Here is a 22597-nt window from a genome sequence, read left to right as displayed (position 1 = left end):
TCATCATCTATCATGATGCTGCCAGTTGGCCCAGTGGTGAAAATCTTTGTTTTCTTGATGTTGAGCTTCAATCCATTTGAAGGCTGCAGTCCTTAATCTTCTCAACAAGTGCTTTAGGACCTCCTCAGTCCCAGCAAGCAGGGTTGTGCCATCTGCATAATGCAGGTTATTGATGACTCTTCCACCAATCCTGATGCCACATTCCTCCTCATACAGCCCAGTGTCCTGGATGATCTGTTCTACATATAGATTGAAAAGGTGTGGAGACAGAATACATCCCTGGCAGACATCCTTCCCGATTTTGAACCATGTAGGGTCTCCTTGCTTTGTTCTGACAACTGCCTCTTGGTTTCGCATAAGCACAAATGTTCTGGGATTCCCATTCTTCTCAGAGTTAGCCACAGTTTGTTGTGATCCACCCAATTAAACACAGACAGACATTCTTCTGGTACTCTGCTTTCAGCCAAGATCCATCAAACATTATAATATCCCTAGGACTATGGCCTCTTCTAAACCCAGCCTGCACTTCTGGTAGTTCTCTGTCAATGTGTTGCTCCAGTTGGTTTTGGATCATTTTCAGCAGAATCTTGCTTGCATGTGATATTAATGATACTATTCGATAATGTCCACACTCTGTCAGATCACCTTTCTTTGGAATGGGAACAAATATCGATCTCTTTCAGTCAGTTGGCCAGGTGGTTGTTCTCCAGATTTCTTGGCACAACTTGGTGAGCAAATCCAGGGCAGCGTCTGTTTGTTTAAATATGTCAACTGGTATGCTGTCAACTCCCAGAGCCTTGTTTTTTGCTAGTTCTTTTGGAGGAGCTTGGACATCTTCTTTCATTACCACAGGCTCTTGCTTATACGTTGTTTCATGAAATTCTTCTGTGTCAGCTAATTCCTTCTGGTACAGTGACTGTGTATATACTCTTTCCATCTCATTTTAATGCTTCTTGGATCATTTAAGATTCTACCCAAAGCATCCTTAAGTACTGCCTTAAGTGGCTTGAATTTGTTTTTTGATTCCTTCAGCTTAAGAAATGCTGAGCGAGTTCGGCCCCTTTGATTTTCTGACTCCAGCTCTTTGCACATTTCATTATAGTATCTTGCTTTGTCTTCCCAAGTTGCCCTTTGAAAGTTTCTGTTCAGCTCTATAATGTCTTAATTTCTTACTTTAGCTTTGGCTTCTCGGTGTTCTAATGCAATATTCTGAGTCTCGTCTGACATCCATCTTGATCCATTTCTTCCTCTTCTGCCTTTGTAATGACCTTTTGCATTCTTCTTGGACGATATTCTTGATATCCTCTCACAGCTCATTTGGTCTTCACTCATTGGTGTTGAAGGCCTCAAACCTGTTCCTGACATGGTTTTGAAATTTGGGTCGCGTAGACTTAAGGTCAAATTTTGGTTCCTGTGGATTTAATTTTCTTCAACTCCAACTTGAACCTGCATATGAATAGTTGGTGGCCTGTCCCACAATCAGCACCTGGCCTGGTTTTCACTGCTGATATTGAGCTTCTCTAGTAATTCTTTCCACAGATGCAATCTATTTGATTCCTATGCATGCCATCAGGTGAGATCCATGTGTATAGCCTGCGTTTGTGTTTCTTATAAAAGGTATTTGCAATGAATAGATCATTGAATGGGCAGAATTCTATCATTCTGTCTCCAGACTCATTTCTGTCACTAAGTCCATATTTTCCAACTACTGATCCTTCCCTTTTCCCAACTTTTGCATTCCAATCACCCATTATCATAAGTGCACCTTGATTGCATGTTCAATTTATTTCTGACTGCAAAAGATGGTAGAAGTCTTCTATTTCCTCCTCTTTGGTTCTAGTTGTCAGTGCATGTATTTGAATGTAGTCAATACTTTTAGCCAGCACACTACAAAGGCATGGATTCTTCTCCTGCCTTCTTTATTCATTGTCCAACTTTCCAAAGCATGTTGTTGTTAAGTGCCGTCGAGTCATAGGCGACTCATAGCGATCCTATGAACAAAGGTCCTCAACATTTGTGTGACTTTAATCCTTTCTCCATGTTCATACATAGGGTTTCCAGAGACAGGCTATTACAGAAGTGGATGCCACTCCTGCTTCCAAGCTTGTTTTAATCAGGGAGCTCCACCAAACACTGCTGACACATCATTGTCGCAGTGTTCAGCTTCACAGCAACCGCAGGTTACCTCTGTATGGCAAGTAGACACACCAGGGCTATACGACCTTTGGCTTGGTAGCATCACTTTCTGTCCACTAGGCCAACTGAGCTCTATGTTATTGATGTTATTGTTATTAAATGCCGTCAAGATGTAGGTGACTCATAATAGAGACCCTGTGAATGAAGCAAATTAAAACATCATGGATTGAGTCAAGTTCACTTTAGTCTTTACACTGACCTCATTGCTCTTTAGCACTTTGAAGAGGTCCTTAACAGCAGAATCTCCCATTGCAACAAATATTTTCATTCCTTGACTGCTACTTCCATGGATGTTGATTGTGGGCTCAAGTAAATTGAAATTGTTGACAACTTCAATCTTTCCTCCATCTATCATGATATTGCCTATTGGTCCAAGAGTGATGATTTTTGTTTTCTTAAAGTTGAGATGTAATCCATATTGTAGGCTGTAGCTTTTTTATCTTCTATAGTAAGTGCTTCAAGTCTTCTTTACTTTCTGCAAGCAGAGTTGTGTAATGCATGTTGCTGATGAGTCTTCATCCATTCTTGAGGTCATATTCGTATTCTTGTAGTTCTGTTTCTCAAATTATTTGCTCAGCCTACAGATTGAATATACCTTGAACTACCAACAAAACAAAGAGAGTTCTTGTGGCCTCGTGACAAGAAGCTGTGCTGCAATCTTGAAAGCACATGATTCGAGAACACCAGCTGCCCTGGATGGACAGTCTCTTCCTGTTAGATTAACTGCCTCCAAAAACCTGCTGGAGGGTCAGTTATGGGTCATTTCTAACTGTATGGTACACAACAACAACAACAACCAACAAAACAAATGAATCTGTCTTGGAGGAAGTATAACCAGAGTACTCTTTAAGGCAAAGATGGTGAAACTTTGTCTCACATACTTGCAGCATGAGATCATGCTTGGAAAGAAAGGAAGACTTTCAACGAGATGGCATGACACAGAGACTGTGACAATGGGCTTGAGCATGGGGAGACTGAGGATGGTGCAGGACAGGGGAAGGTTCAGATCCACTGTTCATATGAGTTGTAGTTGACTTGAAGGTACTTAACAACAACAACAGTAATGCCAAGGAAATAAAATGGAGCAAAGTGTCATTTCCCCAAGAGCTTAACAACACCCATGCTCTGTGCTTTGCTTTTGATGCATCAGTTTGAGAATGATCACAGCGTGTGTGTGTGCCAGCTCTCCCCTTCTTCCCTGTGCTCTCTCCTCTTCTTTGGCAGGACTGGAGTTTATAGGGCTGGGGTCCTCTTCCCTGGCCCCCTCAGTTGTTTGTTTGTCTTAAGGGTCTCCCGGACAGCCATTTGTCTTAGCCCTATTTCTTTCTAGGGGAATGACTGACTTATATTAGCCCACCAGCTACGCTGTGCTTTAGTCATGAAAAAAATACCCTCACAGCTGTCATGCAGGATTCCATGGAGGGGCATGTGAAATTTCCACAGAGCCACGTGGTTGGGATTTTTATGCTTCCTTCTAACATGCTCCTCTGTTTCCTTTTTTCTACAGGGTACTGGCGGTGCTCGAAGATCCGCGTTACTTGATAGTGATGAGCCCTTGGTATATTACTATGGTGACGTCAAAACATTATATGAAGGCTTCCAGAGGGGTATACAGGTGTCAAGTAAGCATTTACCTTATTTGTGTGACTAATGCTTTGTAATTTCCATTAAAAAAGATATGGAACTATGTAATTTTCTTTAAGAAAGGCGTCTTTTGCTCTTGATTGTTGCCTACTTATCATGGCCACTGTCATCGAGTTTACTTACACTCGTAGAGACCCTACAGGACACAGTTAAGCTACAAGACAGGATCCCAAAGGGTTTTAGACCCTGTAATCTTTACAGAAACAGACCACCTTGTCCTTCTGTCTTGGAGTGGATACTAAGTTCAAACTGCTGACCTTTGGGGATAGCAGCTGATTTCTTTTCACCACTGCCTACTTGGTTTCATTTACATCTCTCTGATTCCTTCTTAAGGTTTCCAAAGTGAGTTCTAAAGACAATAGACCCTCTAGGCCTTCTCTGTAGAGAGAGGGGTCTCACTTGGTAAGGAGTTGCACTGCCACCCCAAAGGTAAGCAATTCAGTCCACTGACTGCTCCACAGGAGAAGAATGGGCAGTCTCGTCCCATGAATTTACAGCCTCTGCAAATCCCCTGGAGGGTCAGCTGTTTGTCAGTTCCAACTCAACAGCAATAGGTTGAGTTTTGAGTTGAGTATTTGATGGACTGTTTTCCTTACATTACTAGAACATTATAAGCTGTGACAGAGTTCCAAAAGAACCTGTTTCACTGGGCTCATTCTAGCATTTTTTTCAAACTCAGTTAACAGTGAAACTCCTATTTGGTAAGAAAATACTGACATTCCCAATGAAGCAGCATTCCATCAGACACTTTAGGAAATGCTGCAGATGGGATTAGGCTTAATTACTAACTGTGGCACAAGAAACCCCATGTTACCTGCTAGGTACCTTCATTGTACCCTCTCTCCTGTCCAGGCCTCTCTGGAGCTGCATGGAACCTTCTGCAAAGCCATGACGAGCTCTGCTTTCTCACAAGGCCTAGAATTTGTGCACTTTTGCCTCTATACATAGAGGCTCTTCTTCCCACTCTCCCAGTATAGTTCATGCATTCCTACTTACCTGTCAAAACTCATCTCACATTTTCCTCCATTTAAAAAAAAAAACCAAAACAAAAAGCTTTCACTTCTCTTTTACCTTCAAGTGAAGCATTTTACACTGTTTCTGTCCCAGCATTCTCCTGCCTTGGTAACAGCACTGTCCTTTATCGGGTGTTGACTCACTGTCCTGCCCATCAGCGTGTACTGGAGAACAGGGCACCCACTCATCAATCAGCACCTCTCTCATCACCTATACAGTGCCTGGAGCACAATAATAGCCCCATTGAAAGTATCTGAAGTGGAGGGGAAAATACCTCTGCTCTCCTCTCCCTTCCATTATTTGTTTCAACCTCTTTGTTTTTGCTTCTACCAGGTTCTTCTCTAGAAATGGTATATAGGATCCATGTTTTCTTATTTAAATCTTCTAGGGGTTAACTTTTATTTTTGTCCATGCTAGCTAAATTGCAATCACTTTAGAGTCAGAGACTGTGTGTTATTGCTTTCTTTAGCCCCAGAAGGTGTTGTGCTAACTATGTGCCGTTTTTTTTTACTTGATGTTGGTATAATTGAATTGTTCAGTTCAGCTTGTCCTGATGTTTCTGATACTTAAAGGTGTCTATATGGTAGCAACTTCATTTTGTTGTTGTTATGTGCTGTCTAGTGTAAAACTGACTCAGAGCTGACCCTCCAGTTGTTTTTTTGAGAATTTCAGTGTCAGATGAATGGATGCAGCCTCTTAGGTCTTGAAGAGAGGCAAGTATGGAGCACTGGGGCACTTGTGGCTTTCTTTTTTGCCCTAAGTGGGTGTCCTTAAAGCAGACTTGCGAGATGAATTGGGGGTCCCTGGCCCAGAGTTCATCAACATTTGGGCATGCAAATGGTAAAATAGAGCCCAATGGCCTGTTTTTAATTGTTTTTGATCGAACATTCTTATAGGTCATATAGACCTGGTGTGTCCACTTGCCGTACAGAGGTAACTTGTGGTTGCTGTGAAGCTGAACACTGTTACACCAATGTGTCAAATGTGATAATGGTTACCCATGGTGGACAGTGTTTGGTGGAGCTCTCCGATTAAAACAAGCTTGGAAGCAGGAGTGGCATCCACTTCCATAAATACCTTGCCTCCGGAAACCCTATGAACCTGGAGAAAGTATGAAAGTCACGCAAGTGTTGAGGACTTTCGTTCGTAGGGTTGCTATGAGTCGTCTCTGACTGGACGACACGTGACAACAACAATATATATAAAATGCTCAGGGAGAACTTGACCATCTTTCTTCCATGAAGCAGCTTGTGGATTCGAACCATGTACTTTGGAGTTGGCCATGCAATTCCTTACCCACTAGGCCAGGGGTAAGGACCTCTGTAGATGTAAAAGTTTACATGTTGAGCTGCTAACCAAAAAGATGAAGCTTAGAAACTACGAGCTACCCTACAGGGAGAAAACAAGGCAGGCTTCTCCTGTTAAGATTTACATCTTTAGGAGCTCAGTGGTGGGTTGCTGTGAGTCAGAATTGACTCAGTGTCAGGGGTATGCAGGGAAAAGAAACTTAATTCTAGATTATCGCATTGGTGAAATATATGTATTACTAAATATTTGTAGAGTACAATAACTTTATGTTGAGTTTTGATCTTTATCAAAAACTCATTCATTGCCATTGAGTTGGAACCAGCTGACTCTCACTAAGCACTCCACACTGTAAATCACATGGGAAGAGATTGCCCATCTTTCTCTTGCATGTCTTTACTTCAGCAAGCAAAGTTGTGTCATTTGCATACCTCACTCCAAGTTATTAGTGAATCTTCCTCTATTCCTGATGCCATGTCCTTCTTTGTATAGTCCACTTTTTCAGTATTTACTCAGCATACAGATTGAATATTGTTTGCTGTTTTTGTTATGTGCCATCGAGTCAACTCAGACTTACAGTGACCTCATGTACAATAGCTCTGAACTCTGTTCTCTCTCAAGCAGATTTCACTGTCTCTGACACCTCTACCCCCATTAACCAAGTCACAAGTAATCCATCTCATTTAGGGTCTTCCTTTTTGTGCTGTCTCTCCACCATCCTAAGAATGATGTTCTTCTCAAAGGACTGGCCCCTCCTTGCAACATGCCCGAAGTATGTAAGCAGAGCTTCAAAATCCTTGCCTCCAAGGAGTTGCCTGGTTTCACCTTCTCTAGGATGGACCTGTTTGTTCTCTTAGCAGTCCATGGTATATTCAATACTCTTCTCCAGCACCACAACTCAAAGGCATAGATTCTTCTTCTGTCATCTTTAGTTGTTGTTTAGATCGCTGATGCATAGCAAGTAATTGTGAAGACCATGGCCTGAATCAGGCACACCTTAGTCTCTAGACTGACTCTTTTTAGGACTCTGGAGAGGTCCCTGACAGATTGAATTAGTATGGTGAAAAAAGATAACCTTGTCTCCACCTTCCCTGATGTTAAACCATGCAGTGTCCCCTTGTTCACCTTAAATAACTGCTTCTTGGTCTATGTTTAGGTTTGTTGTAAATACAATTAAGTGTTGTAGGATTCCCATTCATCATAATATTATCCTTGAGCTGTTATGATCCACACAATGTAATTTTTTTAATAGTATAGTAATCAAAACAAAGTTTTCCTGGTAGTCTTTTTGGGGGGGGGGCGGTGTAAGAGAGAGAGACACAAATCTGTGGAAATTTTCTAAAAATGACTAAAACAGCACAACAGAGAACTACCAGAAAATCAAGTTGGATTTAGAAGAGACTGTGAAACCAGGGATATCATTGCTGGTGCCAGATGCATCCTGGCTGAAAGCAGAGATTAGCAGAGGTTATCTGTTTGTGTTTTATTGACTGCAGAGGTATATAACTATTTGGATCATAAAAAACTGTGACTAATGTTGAGAAGAATGGGAATCTCAGAACACTTGATTGTGCTCTCATGAAATTTATACCTGGGCCGAGAAGCTGTTGTCTGAACAGAGCAAGGGAGCACTACATCGTTTAAAATTGAGAAAGTTGTGCATCAGGGCTTTACCCTTTCTCCATACCATACCTATCCAGTCTGTATACTGAAAACGTTGATTCAGAAAGCTTTACTTTATGAAGAAGAATGTGGCAACAGGAGAGAAGGAAGACTCATTAACAAGCCGTCTTACATAGAAAATATAACCTTCCTTACTGAAAGCAAGGACTTGAAACATTTGCTGGACAAGATCAAAGACTATATATACAGCCTTCAATGTGGATTACATCTCAACATCAAGAAAACAGTGACTGTAGCAATGAGCTCAGTTATGTCAAAGATAATGAGGATGGCCTGGGATTGGGCCTGCCTCGGATCCATTGTTCATGAGGTTGTTGTGAGTCGTTGACAGGACAGCACATAACAACAATACAAATGGAAGGAACTGCTTTGCAGTTACACTCTGTACCCCTCCCCAACTCCCACACTGAGAAAATTCTGAGGATCATTTTATGACGAGATTTTCTGCTATAGAATTAGTTTTGAAGAGCCAGTATTTGGATAATATGATTAGAAGTTTGACGAACAATGTGAGAAGCCAACTGAGTTTTAAACCTAGTATTTTAAAAGATGCCTAGGAAACCCTTTGTAAAGATTGAGTTCCCACTTTATCTGTGATTCTCAGCCTTACCTGCTCGTTACCCTCACCTGGGGATCTTTTTAAAAACACGGAGGCCTAGATCCCATCCCTGTCCAGTTATATTTTTCAGAATGCCTGTTAGGAAGGACTCAGTATAGTATTTTTAGGTTCCTTACGTAAATCTAATGGTTCTCTGTTCAGAACACAATCAGCAAATTTTCCCCCCATTAAAAAAAGAGCCAGAGTGTGAATATTTTAGGGTCTGTGGGCCATATGGTCTATTACAACTGTTCTACTGTGCCCTTTGCATGGTGTGTAAATGAATGTTACTGTGTTCCAATAAAACTGTCTTTGCAAAAAACAGGCAGTAGCCTGGTTTAGCCCCTGGCTTTAGTTTGCCAGTCCCTCTTCTTGAGGAATAAAATAATATTTCATATGATTGGGATATTTTCAGGGCACTTTGGTGGTTTAGTGGGAAGGAGCTTCACTGCCAACCCAAAGGCACATGGTTCAAATCCATCAGCTGTTCTTTAGGAGAAAGATGGGCAGTCTCCTTCCATGTGATTTAAGACCTCTGAAAACTTGCTGGAAGGTCAGTTATGAGTTGGTTCCAACTCAGTGATATACAACAATAGCACCTGGTGACCTAGTGGATAGAGAATTGTGCTGCCAACCTAAAGGTGGACAGTTTGAATCTACCAGCTGCTCCACAAGAAAAAAATGGGCACCCTTCTTTACAGCCTCTGAAAACCCACTGGAGGGTCTTCTGTTAGTTGTTTTTGACTCAATGGTCATAGCTTTGAGTTTTTTGAGTTGAGAGTGTTTTCTTTTTCATGTGACAATAGCATCTGATGGAATTGCCATGTTCTGCCCCTGGCTTCATTAATTCTAATAGTTGCTAATCACTTTTAATTGATTGAGGTCTGGATACAAAACCCACCTGGTCCTTCTATCTGATTTTGTCAGGATGCCTTTACAGCTAGTCCGGAAGGCCTGGGGAAGAAGGTGTGTTTTTTGGGCCTCTGAGTTCTGCCTGCCTTCTTAACTAGTTCTCAAAACCATGTGTGCCTCACACTCTCCTGTAGGACCTGACCATGTATCAGGGCCAGGCTAGCCAGGGCCCAGATGGGAGCATTCTCTGCTTCACTTCCCTGATCCACGAAACTCCAGATGCACTCAGAGCTCCTAACTGACACTCTTATCTGGGATGATGAGGCCAAGTGTGTTATGCAGATGCCCTGGTCAGGTGGGAGGTGGCCAAACATCCCACATCGGATTTCCATGTGAAAGGTGCTGCTTTCCTAACAGAGAGACATGGAGCTGATACAGGAGCCTATAGATGTAGGCAACTCTGACCATCTAAATGTGGCAGCATTTTTTTAGATGTCCAGGGCTTTCTCTTAAAGAACTACCCACTTCTGATGTGTTCTCAGCTACTGCAAAGTGAACATCAAGTGAGTTTGGGATTAATCTGTAAAAAGACACTTGTGTAATTCCAGATAGAAATCATTTGAGATTGTTTTTCTTACTGTTGTTGTGTGTCACTGAGTTGGAACCAGCCCACGGCTGACCCTCCAGTGGATTTTCAGAGGCAGTTAATTGCATGGGAGGAGATTGCTCAGCCCTCTCCTGCAGAGCTGCTGCCGGTGCAGCTTCTTACCACTAGGCCATCAGAGCTCCCATTAGGGATTTTTTAAAAAGATCCTGAATTTCCAATTGATAACCATGAACTCACAATATTTTAGAAATTTAAAAACTTGCTATCCAGTTACTATTGAGATAGAAATCATTTGAGATTATTGTTATTACTGTACTAGTCCCTAAACCAAAACCCAGTTCCTGTTAAGTTGATTCTGACTCATGATGATGTGATGCTCACAGAGTAGAACCACTCCACAGGGTTTTTAAGACTCTCTTAGGTAGCTAGGGGCAGATTTGTCTCTCAAGAAGACTTCTCTGGGTGGGTTCAAACCCCCAACCTCTCAGTTAACAGTAGAGTGCTTAACTGGTTATACTATACAGAGACTTCATGTTCTACCTCAGTGTGTGCATAATATTATAATTTTTCTTTCTTTCTACTAATTCTGTCCCTAAATTTGAGTGAAGATCTTGAGAGATTATTTCTTAACCTTTGGTTTGATAAATGTTCCATTGTTATGTGCTGTTGAGTTGCTTAAGACTCATAATGACCCTGTGTACAACAGCTCCGAACCCTGTTCTGTCTTGAGCCAATTTAGTTGTCCCTGACACACTTCCCCCATTATTCTAGTCACTGAGTCAGTCCATCTCATCTAGGATCTTCCTCTCTTGTACTGACCCTCCACCCTTCTAAGCATGCATGATGTCCGACTCCAAGGATTGGTCCCTCCCAAAATATATCCAAAGTATGTGAGACAAAGATTCACAATCCTTGCCTCCAAGGAGCAGCCTGGTTTCACCCTCTTGAGGACAGATTTGTTTGTTGTCTTGTTGTTGTTGTTGTTATGTGCCGTCGAGTCGTTTGCGACTCATAGCGACCCTAAGTACAACAGCCCTAAACCCTGCTCTATCCTGTGCCAATTGCATGGCCTCTGACACACCCATCCCGATTACCCCAGTCACTGAATCAATCCACCTCATAGAGGGTCTTCCCCTCCTGCGCTGTCCCTCCACCTTACCAAGCATAATGTCTCTCTCCAAGGCCCTGTCTCTCCTTACAACATGTCCAAAGTATGTCAGACGAAGCCCCAGAATCCTTGCGTCCAAGGAGTAGCCTGGTTTAACCCTCTCCAGGATGAATCTGTTTGTTTTCTTGGCAGTCCACGTTACATTCAATACTCTTCTCCAGCAGCACAGCTCAAAGGCGTCAATTCTCCTTCTATCCTCCTTAGTCATTGTCCAACTCTCTGATGCATAACAAATGATTGCAAAAACCATGGCCTGTATCAGGCGGATCTTAGTCTCCAGAGAGACACCGTTGCTCTTGAGTACTTTAGAGAGGTCCCTAACCGCAGACTTTCCCATTGCGATAAGTTTTTTTATTTCCTGGCTACTGGTGCCAAGAGTGTTGACTGTGTTGTCTTAGCAGTCCATAAAGGCATCAGTTCTTCTTCTGTCATCCTTAGTCATTGTTCAGTTTTCTGACACGTAGCAAGTAATTGCAAAGACTATGGCTTTGATCAGATGCACTGTAGTCCCTGGATTGACATCATTGCTCTTCAGTACTCTGGAGAGGTCCCTGAAAGCAGGTTTTCCCAGTGCAGTCTGTCTTTTGATTTCCTGGGTGCTGTTACCAAGAATGTGGATAATAGAGTAAAGCATACTGAAGCTGTTAACAGTCTCATTCTCTTCTCCATCTATTATGATGCTACCAGTTGGCCCAGTGGTGAGAGTCTTTGTTTTCTTTTTGTTGAACTTCAATCCATATTAAAGGCTGTAGTCCTTGACCTTCAGCAGCAATTCCCTCAGGTCCTCCTCACTTTCAACAAGCAAGGTTGTTGCATCTTTTTTTTCCCTCCTATTGAATATACCATGGACTGCTAGGAGAACAAACAAGTTCATCCTGGAGAGGGTGAAGCCAGGCTGTTCCTTGGAGGATTCTGAAGCTTTGTCTGACATATTTTGGACATGTTGCAAGAAGGGACCAATCCTTGGAAAGGGACGGCATTCTTGGGAGGGTGGAGGGACAATGTAGGAGAGGAAGACCTTCTCTGAGATGGTTTAATTCGGTCACTGGGGTAATGGGGATAGGCATGTCAGAGACAGTAAGATTGGAGGAGGATAGAGCAGGGTTTAGGGCTATTGTATATAGTTTATTTACAAAATTCTATTACATTGTTTTCAAGAACAAATTCTTTAAGTTTCTCTCATCCCTCACCCATCAAATTATACAATCTCATGATTAATCCCCCCTTTCCCCTGCCAACAGTATTTATCCTTGTGGGACTGAGTTAGTTCACTCAGCATAATGCCCTCCAGTACCTCCCAAGTTACGTAATAATTTACAAAATCATTGCTCCTGTGTGCTGCATAGTATTCTGTTGTGTGAAAGTACCATAATTTCTCAATCCATTAATTTGTGGTTGGACATTTGGGCTGTTTCCATGTTCTTGCAATGGTGAATAATGCTTCTATGAACATTGGTGTACAAATCTTTGTGCCTCATTTCTCATTTCCTGAGGGTATATTCCAAGTAGTGGAATAGCTAGGTCACATGGAATTTCTGTGTTCAACTTTTTGAGGAAGCGCCAAACAGCCTTCCAGAGTGGTTGCACCATTTTACAATCCCACCGACAGTATAAGACTTCCTTTCTCACCACATCCTCTCCAGCATCTATTACTTGCTGCCCTGTTAAACTTTGCCACGATTACTGGAGTAAGATACTCTCATTGTGGTTTTGCTTTACATCTTACTGCCAGTGATTTGGAGCATTTCTTCATGTGTCTGCCATTAGAATATCTTCCTCTGTGAATATTCTTTCCATGTCTTTTGTCCATTTTGTAATTGGGTTATCAGTCTTTTTCTTGTAAATGCTCAAGAGTATTCTGTAAACTCTTGTTATAAGACTCTTGTCTGAGATGGTATTACCAAATGTTTGTTCCCAGTCAGTAGATTTTATTTTCACCCTGTTGGAAAAAGTTTTTGATGCACACGTGGATTGCAATCTTATCTTGATTTTTGTTTCTGTATCATCAAGTCTTAACCTGAATGTTTAGGATTCCAGGCAATTTTGGATACTTTTTATACCCAGAATTTTTGTTGTTGTTGTTTTTTGCTGTCCAGTCATAACCGACCCATAGCTGACTCTCCAGTGGATTTTCAGAGGCTGTAAATCTTATGGGAGGAGATGGCCCATCCTTCTCCCTCAGAACTTCTAGTGGATTTAAACTGCCTACCCTTGTGTTAGCAGCACAGCTTCTTACCATTAAGCTGTAAGAGCTTCTTGAAAGTTGTGTTTTCCTTTTCATACTCTGAGATAAAATGCTTTAAAACTTCTTTTGAAAATCACTCTTGTGAAAACCTATACCTAGAGCTTTTTACCACTCAGGTACTTACTTTTATGATAAGACAGTAGGGTACAACAGAGAAATTAATAAATTGAGTGTCCTGCAAATTGTGTTTGCCATTTCTGTCTTTCCCATCATTGTCCAGCTGTGTTTAAGAAGCAAAGTAGAAACAAAATATCAGACCAAAATGCAGGGATAAAACATTTTCAGTCACAATCTAGCAATGTGAGTACCAGAAGTGGGATACAAATTAAGACTGTTTATACTAATTAAGTTAATCTTTTGCCTTTTCACTGCTTTTTTCTTTTTCAGATAATGGACCTTGTTTAGGTTCTCGGAAGCCAGACCAACCCTATGAATGGCTTTCGTATAAAGAGGTGAGATTTTATCTTCTGTTATGATTGTGTGTGTAAGCTGCAGTGCTTAAACATCTCCTCTTTGGAGCCATTGAATAATAAGGATGAAGGATTTCTAGAAAGTATATGTACTGTGCTACCTCAAATCTTTAGGATAAATAAAGAACTTCATACAGAAGCTTTACACGAAAAGATTTAGAAAGTTCTACTCCCGTTCATACTCATACTCATTTGCTGTCAAGTCGGATCTGACTCCTACTAACCTTCCAGCAGGTTTTCTGATGGGAGGAGCTTGCCCATCTTTCACCCACAGAGCTGCTGATGGGTCTGAACTGGCTTCCTTTAGATTAGCAACACCACTCCCTATGTATTAGACCTCCAGAGGTCCCTTAGTTAAAACTAGCTAAGTAATTTAAAGAATCTCTTGTAGCTTAATGTGTTACTTGCTCTCCTGCTAACTGAAAAGCCAATGGTTCAAATACCCTACCTGCTCTGTGGGAGAAAGATGGCAGACTTCTTTGATAAAGATTTAGAGCCTTGGAAACCTGATAGAGAGGGTTACCATGAATTGGAATCAACTTGATTCCAGTGGGGAGCTAAGTAAGCTACTGGTTGTTCAAAATTAGAATATGATTGTAAAAGAACATTCTAGAAATGTGATTGATGTAGGTGGCTTTTCTCCTAGACCTCTGTGGAAGTATTTTAATCCTCTCTGCCTGAGTGGAGTGCTGGAAGAATATAAAAGCTTCAGTCTAGGGTACCCTTCTCATTTTATAGATAAGAAATCATGCCCCAAGAAAGTGGTTTATGACTCTAAGGTCACACTTGGCCACTGGCAGGACCAGGATGGAATGTGAGGTCTGGGCTCATCTTGTAGGCCTTTCCAGTTCTTCATACTGGCACTCAGCACTGTTCACAAACATGTTGAAACTGGGTGATGTTAACACTGGGCAGCCTCAGAGAATAGCACGCTTGTCTAGAGAAGATGCCTGTGTGCTTATCTTAACACCTAGGGTGCTGGGATCTGAATATTTTGACTCTTAATCAGTCTGCAATGGTTCACAATGGCAGCTGTTCAAACAGTACTTTTATCAATCGCAGGTAGCAGAGCAGGAAGATGTTGTTTGTTATTTTTGTTTTTAGCACTTTCATAACATATCTAGAAGCTGCTCACCCCTGATCCAGCAGTGCCCTGAGAACATGCAGGAGCAGCTGTGGGAGTCAACAAAAGCTGGCTGCCTTTGTTCCCATCCAGCTGTCCAGGAAATGACTCTGTCCCTGGGCTCCTGCTCCTCCTTGGCTCTTCCTGCTCCCAGAGCAGGTAATTCCTGGGACATTCAGCTATGCAGATTCACTTTTAGGTTTTGTGTGAAAGGTGTTTGTAGTGCCCGGTGTATTATGGGAGGTGTCCATTTGGAGGCTTGAGGCCTAGACTGACACACAGACTTTCTTCCCTTCCCTCCTCCAGGGCGGAAATAGCAGGTTGCCACGGAGTTGACTGTGACTCGTGGCCAGTGTGTGACAGATGAGAACTGTGCTCTGCAGGTTTTCAGTGGCAGACTTTTCAGAAGGAGATCAGGGCTGGGTCTCTGTTCTCAGGAACTTCCTGGGGGAGCTTGAGCTGCCGTTTGTTTACTAGCCTAGAGCTTACCCCAGTTATGGTCAGCAAAATGCAAAAGGCTTTGTTTGGCAGAGTATTTCATCTCTATCAAGAGAGTGACTAGATGAAACAGCATATGAGTCAAGTCCCTACTAAATGACAAATGAGTTGTTATAACCAATATTGTTAAAAATCTGATCTTTAGTCTTTGGACAATGGAAGTATTGCATCCAAGAATGAATGGTAAAGTCAGGAAATTTGTTGTAACATGTTGTAACAGCTTATGTGGTCACGTGTTCTAATCATAAAATATTTGTGATGTGGTGTTTTTTTAAAGACAGTTCTAAGTAAGGTTTCTTATACCTTGAATACATCTAAAATCAGGGACCACGTAATTTGGGCTAGTGAAAAATAGCTTAAATATATAAATTTGAAGCTGACTTCAGTAAATGTTTTCCTGTAAAAGGAACAAGCCAAATTTCAGGCATGTCTTTAGCTTTCTTTCCCCTCAACTACTGTTACCAAGTCCTTCCCAACTCATAGTGATCCTGTAGGACAGGCTAGAACCACCCCATCTCATTTCCAAGGCTGTGAATCTGTTCAGAATCATACTGTCTCATCTTTCTCCAGAAGAGTGACTGATAGCTTGAAAGCCACTTTGGTCAGAAGCCCAACTCTAATCTGTTGTGCCCCCAGGCTCCTTTATTTTTCCTTACCAAAGCCGAATAGCTACCCAGCAATTTCCAACATCCTTCATTTTCACAAATGATGTAACAACATTTCATCTGTGTTGAGCATACGACCTTGTGAGATGCTCCCATGTTTAAGTAAGGCCTCACAGACTAGTCAATGGGCATGTGCTTCCTGCATTACCTCTCGTATTTGTTAGCTAGATGAGGGAAGATACAGCATTTCTGATTGGCTTCTCAAGGCAGATTGAAAGTTCTTTTTTTAAAGAAAGACCAACTCAAATCCATTGTCATTGAGTTGAAACTGACTCGTAGCAGCTGTAAGTTGCAAGGGCAGAGATTGTCCATCTTTCTCCCGTGAAACTGCTGGCAGATGAGAACTGCTAGGAGGACCCCACCTTTGCGTTAGCGGCACCGCCCCCTACAGAAATATGGCACAAGAGCTTCCTTGACAATTATTAGGGTTTCTTAAGATGACAGTCTTTATATTGTACATTTCAGAGACTGATAAAGGTGTAAAACTGGACTTCCTGACACCAACTTGGAATTTGCATGTTTCTTTTTTCCAGTATATAAGTAATATAAGTAATGTAAGTAATCCCTAACTTTAGATGTATTCTAGGTATGAACAGCCACACTTGGAAGTGCCTGGTTGGTTCTTTTTAACATTTTAGGATTAGAGCACATGACCATGTACAGTCTTGCAGCGTGTACCAAAGGGAAGAAATAGCAGATTTTTTTAAGATTCTGATAATTAAAAACTCATTGCCGTTGAGTGGGAACCAGTTCATAGCTGACCCCTCCATTGTGTTCTCCAAGGCCCTGAACCCCACAGGAAGTGATCACTTGTCTACTTGTGAGGAGCTGCTGGTGGATTTGAACCACCAGAGAGGAGCAGCCTTTGACTGAACAATGCAACTCCCCGTGGATCCGTTCACCAGAGAAATCATAATGAAAAGGAAAAAAGAATGAGATAGTTGACTTAGGTCACATCCAGCTTAGGATAGCGGAACCCTGTGGTAAATTGAGAACTACCTGTAATTCTGACCTTCTTGAAAGCTAGAAACCTGTTTGAGGTGTTTTGAGACAAAGTGTAGACTTTCTCTAGATACTCAAGCACATGTGTATTATCCTAATCAACTTTAGAAATAATTGCAAGCAGTTCTAAGGTTCCTTAAATGTAAGCAAGAGTTGTGAAGTAGTCCAGGGAGTATGCAGACAACAAGCATGGTAAAGCTGTTCTTGATGTCACCTCATCAGTGCAAGTTCTCATTTCTATGGGTGGCGCTCAGGGTGGCCCTATACACCAGACCATGGGGTTCCAGGGCACGAATGGGGGTGGCTTTATTTTCTGTGAATGTGGGTCAGCCTGTACCCTTGAGAACAAGCAACTAAGGAAAGAACCCCAAAAACCTAAGATTTTTTTAAAAAAGTATACTTTATTAAGGTGATGTGTGAAAAGGGTAAATCCATTCTCTATATTCGCATAGTTTCTCTATAATATACCTATTTTTAATATAGGTATAATATATACGTTGTTGTTGTTGTTATGTGCCGTCGAGTCATTTGCGACTCATAGCGACCCTATGTACAACAGCCCTAAACCCTGCTCTATCCTGTGCCAATCTCATTGCCTCTGACACACCCATCCCGATTACCACAGTCACTGAATCAGTCCACCTCATAGAGGGTCTTCCCCTCCTGCGCTGTCCCTCCACTCTGCCTAGCATGATGTCCCTCTCTAAATACCTGTCTCTCCTTACAACATGTCCAGAGTATGTCAGGCAAAGCCCCAGAATCCTTGCCTCCAAGGAGCAGCCTGGTTTAACCCTCTCCAGGATGAATCTGTTTGTTTTCTTGGCAGTCCATGGTACATTCAATACTCTTTTCCAGTATCACAGCTCAAAGGCATCAATTCTCCTTCTATCCTCCCTAGTCATTGTCCAGCTCTCTGATGCATAACAAGGATATCAAAGACCATGGCCTGTATCAGACGCACCTTAGTGTACAATTTTTAAAATGTATTCAACATTGTTACTGATAGCCAGAAGATAGATCCAAACTCACTGCTTTGGAGTTGATACTGGCCCCAGGACCCTGTAGATCAGAGTGTCCTGCACCCTATCAATTTTCCTGAAGCAAACTACCTTATCTTTGTCCTGTGGTGTGACAGGTAAGATTGAACCTCTTACCTTTGTATTAGTAGGTAGTAGCTTAACCACTTGGACCATCAAAGCTCCTTTATTTAGTTACAGGGAGTCTGCTAAATTATATAGGTCTTTATAATAGTAGTATCCTAGTAGATAGATAGCATTTTCATAGAGATTTACCACCATTCGCTTAACTGGTTTCTTTTTCCTCCAGTTTTGCAATTGTAGATCATTTTTAAATACATGTGTTGTTGTTATGTCTTGTTGAATCAGAGATAACTCATAGCTGACCCTCCAGCAGGTTTTCAGAAGCAGTAAATCACATGGGAGGAGATTGCCCATTTTTCTCCCATGGAGAAGCTGGTGGATTCAAGCCACATACTTGAATACTGGTAGTGCAAATGCCTCACCACTAAGTCACCAGAACTCCCTAAGAAGGGCTTTTAAAACTCTCTTCAAACACCCTCTCTCCTTAGATTGAATTATTTTCTAAGAATACATTCTCAGAAATAGAATTGCAGAGCCTAATGATAGAAGCTTGTTCTTTTTTTATTCTCAAACTCTCGAAAAACTTGCTGTTTCTCTTTTCCTACCAAACAATAGGAATTCTGTTGCATTAAACCCTTTTTGTTGAACATTTGTAGATGATGAACTCTCTGCTTATTACTTTCCTCCGCGTCTGCACAGCACCGTGCGGTAGCCTAGGGACGGGACTGGTCACTAGGAAGCTTTGTTGCTCCTGGTGGGCTGACGATGCTGTCTCCTCCTGCTGTAGGTTGCAGAGTTGGCTGAATGTGTGGGCTCAGCACTGCTCGAGAAAGGCTTCAAGGCATCCCCCGATCAGTTCGTGGGCATCTTTGCACAAAACAGGCCCGAGGTATGAACCGTTAGTCACTTACCATACATGGCTTTAATGGGTCTCAGATGTGAATCTTGAAGGAAATATATTGGGGGTGCAGAGCAATGTCAGGAGCAACGTGGATTCCCATCAAACAGTGTGTGTATATGGGTGGAGCAAACAGTAGGGCATCTCAGACCACAGCTATTTTCTGCGCTCCAGGCTGCCTCCTGCCATCCAGGCTTGGGCTTGACCACAGTGTGGGTAGCTTGAAAACCAGTTCAGGAGGTGGGTGGAGAAAAGAAAAACTATTCAGGCAAAGTGAGTTGTTGCACTCAGGCCCACAGCAACTGTAAGTTCTGTGCTGCATGTCAGGGTTCAGCGGGAAGTTTCTTTTGAAACTACAGCTAGAGGTACAGAGTGATCATAAAAAAAATTTGCGTTTTAAGTACATTTGCATCTTAGCTATGTGGCTCTTTAGTTTAGAGGCAAGATGAAAAGTTACAATAGAGTTAAAATGTCACTTCTTTCTTTCATCACTTTTCAAAAGTGGTGGTTGTTATTGTTATTGTTGTTGTTGAGGTCATAGCAACCCTGTGAACAATAGATCTGAACCCTGTCCTAACCTGTGCCATCCCTACACCCTCCAACATACTTAAGCCCATTGCTGCAGGCACTCTGTCAGTCTTACCTGGTTGAAGATCTACCCCTTTCTCAGTGACCCTCCACCTGCTCAAGCACTTGCCTAGCGTATGTGAGATGAAGCTTTGCCATCTCGACCTCCAGGGAGCACTCTGGCTGCACTTTCTCCATGACATACCTGTTAGTTCTTTTGACAGTCCACAGGGACAATACTCCAGCATGGTATCCTGTTAGACAAGTATGTGTCCTCCTTTTCTTGCTCCCAGGCCATCTACACATTGCTGCCAGAGTAATCTTTCTCAAACCCGTAGCCACTGTTTTGTTTGGAAAGATGCAGTAGCTTTTCATTACCTGCAGACTAGAACCAGGCACCGCTATGGCCAAAGCCTAGCTCTAGCTCACCTCTTACCAGCCAGAACCATCATGTTAGCCAAACCAGACTGCTCTCTGACCCATTCCCTTATTTTAAGATCTCCTTCATTTGCTCTCCACATCAAACATCTCTTGCAAAAGAGCAGGCTCAGTTAAGTTCCCATGAAGCTTCTTGCAACCCTCTCAGCCCTTAAATGATTGTCCCAACTCAAGTCAGTCTTCTGTGATTAAGTATCTCTTCATATTTTTGCCTTCACTCTTTTAAGCACATTACAGTCGCTTTCTCAGAAGAGGGACAGAGATTTTATTTCCATTATCAGTCCCTCATGGTGGTTACCACATAGTAATAATTGCACAAATGTTTATTTTGAAGTTAAAAATGTTTTCACTTTGAATCTCTCTAGGACATGGTTCTCGGAGTCATTGTATTGTAACATCTGGTTTCTCTCCCTGACCTTCTGTTTAGTGGGTGATTATCGAGCAGGGCTGCTTTGCTTACTCCATGGTGGTGGTCCCACTTTATGATACCCTTGGAACAGAAGCGATCACTTATATAATCAACAAAGGTATGTCTGTGATCCTTGTTTGAATCATTCTGTTTACTGGTTAAGTTCATTCCCTCCTTATTTTCTTATATTTGATTTGACAAGACTTTTACATTTAAATGTGCATCTGCTAGTCTACTCAAAGAATGTAGTAATTAAAATAATCTTGTGCTAAGAATTTTAGAGTTAAGCTTTTAGTATCTCAGAACTCTCCTCATTGTCGTATCTCTTCTTTTCCAGCTGAGCTTGCTGTGGTTTTTATTGACAAGGTAGAGAAAGCTAAAGTCTTAATAGATGGTGTAGAGAATAAGTCAATACCAAGCCTTAAGATCGTAGTGCTTATGGACTCTTATGGCAGTGATCTGGTGGAACGTGGCAAGAAATGTGGGGTGGAAATCATGAGCATGAAGGCATTGCAGGTAAGTCGTTCTGCTCTGAAGGGTTTCCTGGGGAACTTCTTGGTTCAAATGTGGTATCAGTAAGCCTACACAATCCCAACTCTGGCAAAGAGTTTTAGCAACTTGGAGAAGATATTGTTAGGTGTTGTCAGATTGAGTACGGCCCATAGTAACCCTATGAACAACAGATCTGAACCTTGTCCTGTCCTGTGCCATCTTCTCACTTCCTTACACACTGGAGCCCATTGTGACAGTCACCGAGTCAGTCCACCTGGTTGAGAGTCTTCCTCTCCTTTGCCCACCCTCTGTCTTTCCATGGGTGATGTCCCTCTCCAATGACCAGCTTCTCCTAGCAACATGCCCATGTGAGGAGAAATTTTATCATCTGGCTGAACTTCCTCCCAGGCATGTCTTTGAGAAGAAACAGAATATAAATTTGTCAGTGTTTTGACAGAATTCCACATGCATGCTTTGTGTCAGCACAGCTCATCCTACAGAAAGCACTCTCATAAAGGAAGTGGCATACTTATTCTAGAATACTGAGCAGCTGTACTAATAAATGCTGGAGATGTGAATTTCAGATTCAGACTGGTAGAAATTTTGGCTTGTGTTTTCTTTAGACTTCAAGGGTCTTCCCCTCCCTGATTTATCTCTAAAACAGAGCCAAATACAGAAATCTGTCTCATTATTCAGCTCCCATGTTGCTTTAGAGTCCTGTTGGACTTCAGCACAAATATTTTATTTTATTGTTTTTAAGAGAACAAACAGATTTGTCATGGAGAGGGTGAAGCCAGGCTGCTCCTTGGAGGCAAGGATTCTGAAGCTTCATCTGACATACTTTGGACATGTTGTAAGGAAGGACCAGTCCTTGGAGAGGGACATCATGCTTGGGAGGGTGGAGGGACAGTGCAGGAGGGGAAGACCCTCAATGATGGGGGTAGGTGTGTCAGAGACAGTGCAATTGGCACAGGATAGAGCAGGGTTTAGGGTTGTTGTACATAGGTCCCTATGAGTAGCAGATGACTCGATGGCACATAACAACAAGAACAACATGAGATATCTTCAGATACATCTTAATTGATATGAGGGATGGGAAGCGAGTAATAATAAATAGGTAAGTTGGGTGAAGAAAAAGGCATTATACTACAGTGGGTGATCAGACATTACCATTTACTAACTACATACAACAATTGTAATTAATATTAAAAATATGGATGAATGATTGAATAGAAAACACCAATATAATTTGGAATTAATTAAAATATAAAATTTAAAAATAGTAATAGTAAAAATTCACATTAACCACAGCTCTAACTAATCTTGGGAGATTAGCATATCCAGATTTAAATTGGTTGGTTGACATCCAGTAAATGGTGGAAGAAGTTGATTCCTCCAGTTGATCATGGGTCACAGTTCAATCCAAACTGGCAAGAAGAGGATCTTTCTTGTGCACATCATAGAAAATGAAGGCTAAGTAGAATACGTGCTTTCCAAGTTTCTCAAATTGTGTCTTCCAAGTATGTTGGGTACCATCAAGTCAGAACCGACCCATAGCAGACCCTCCAGCAGGTCTTCAGAGGCAGTTGAATCACTCCGGAGGAAATTGTCCCTCTTTCTCCC

The 22597-nt window shown here is 41.9% G+C and overlaps 1 protein-coding gene across 3 annotated transcripts in view; it reads left to right on the top strand.

Annotated features, from left to right (window-relative positions):
* Nucleotides 1-22597, top strand: part of ACSL1 (acyl-CoA synthetase long-chain family member 1) — a 65869-nt gene that overhangs the window by 16457 nt on the left and 26815 nt on the right. For 2 of the 3 annotated variants that reach the window (XM_006882235.1, XM_006882236.1), the window contains exons 2-6: nt 3704-3818; nt 13700-13764; nt 18958-19059; nt 20501-20600; nt 20820-20998. In XM_006882235.1, coding sequence (XP_006882297.1) covers nt 3704-3818; nt 13700-13764; nt 18958-19059; nt 20501-20600; nt 20820-20998 — 561 coding nt within the window. The remainder of the gene's footprint in view (nt 1-3703; nt 3819-13699; nt 13765-18957; nt 19060-20500; nt 20601-20819; nt 20999-22597) is intronic. The other variant, XM_006882237.1, reaches the window with a different exon arrangement.

The sequence above is a fragment of the Elephantulus edwardii genome, unplaced genomic scaffold, assembly GCF_000299155.1.
Source record: "Elephantulus edwardii isolate Elephantulus edwardi_28Jun2011 unplaced genomic scaffold, EleEdw1.0 scaffold00018, whole genome shotgun sequence".
Lineage (NCBI taxonomy): Eukaryota > Metazoa > Chordata > Mammalia > Macroscelidea > Macroscelididae > Elephantulus > Elephantulus edwardii.
Note: the sequence above shows the minus strand (reverse complement) of the source record. Positions and strands in the feature narration are given on the sequence as shown.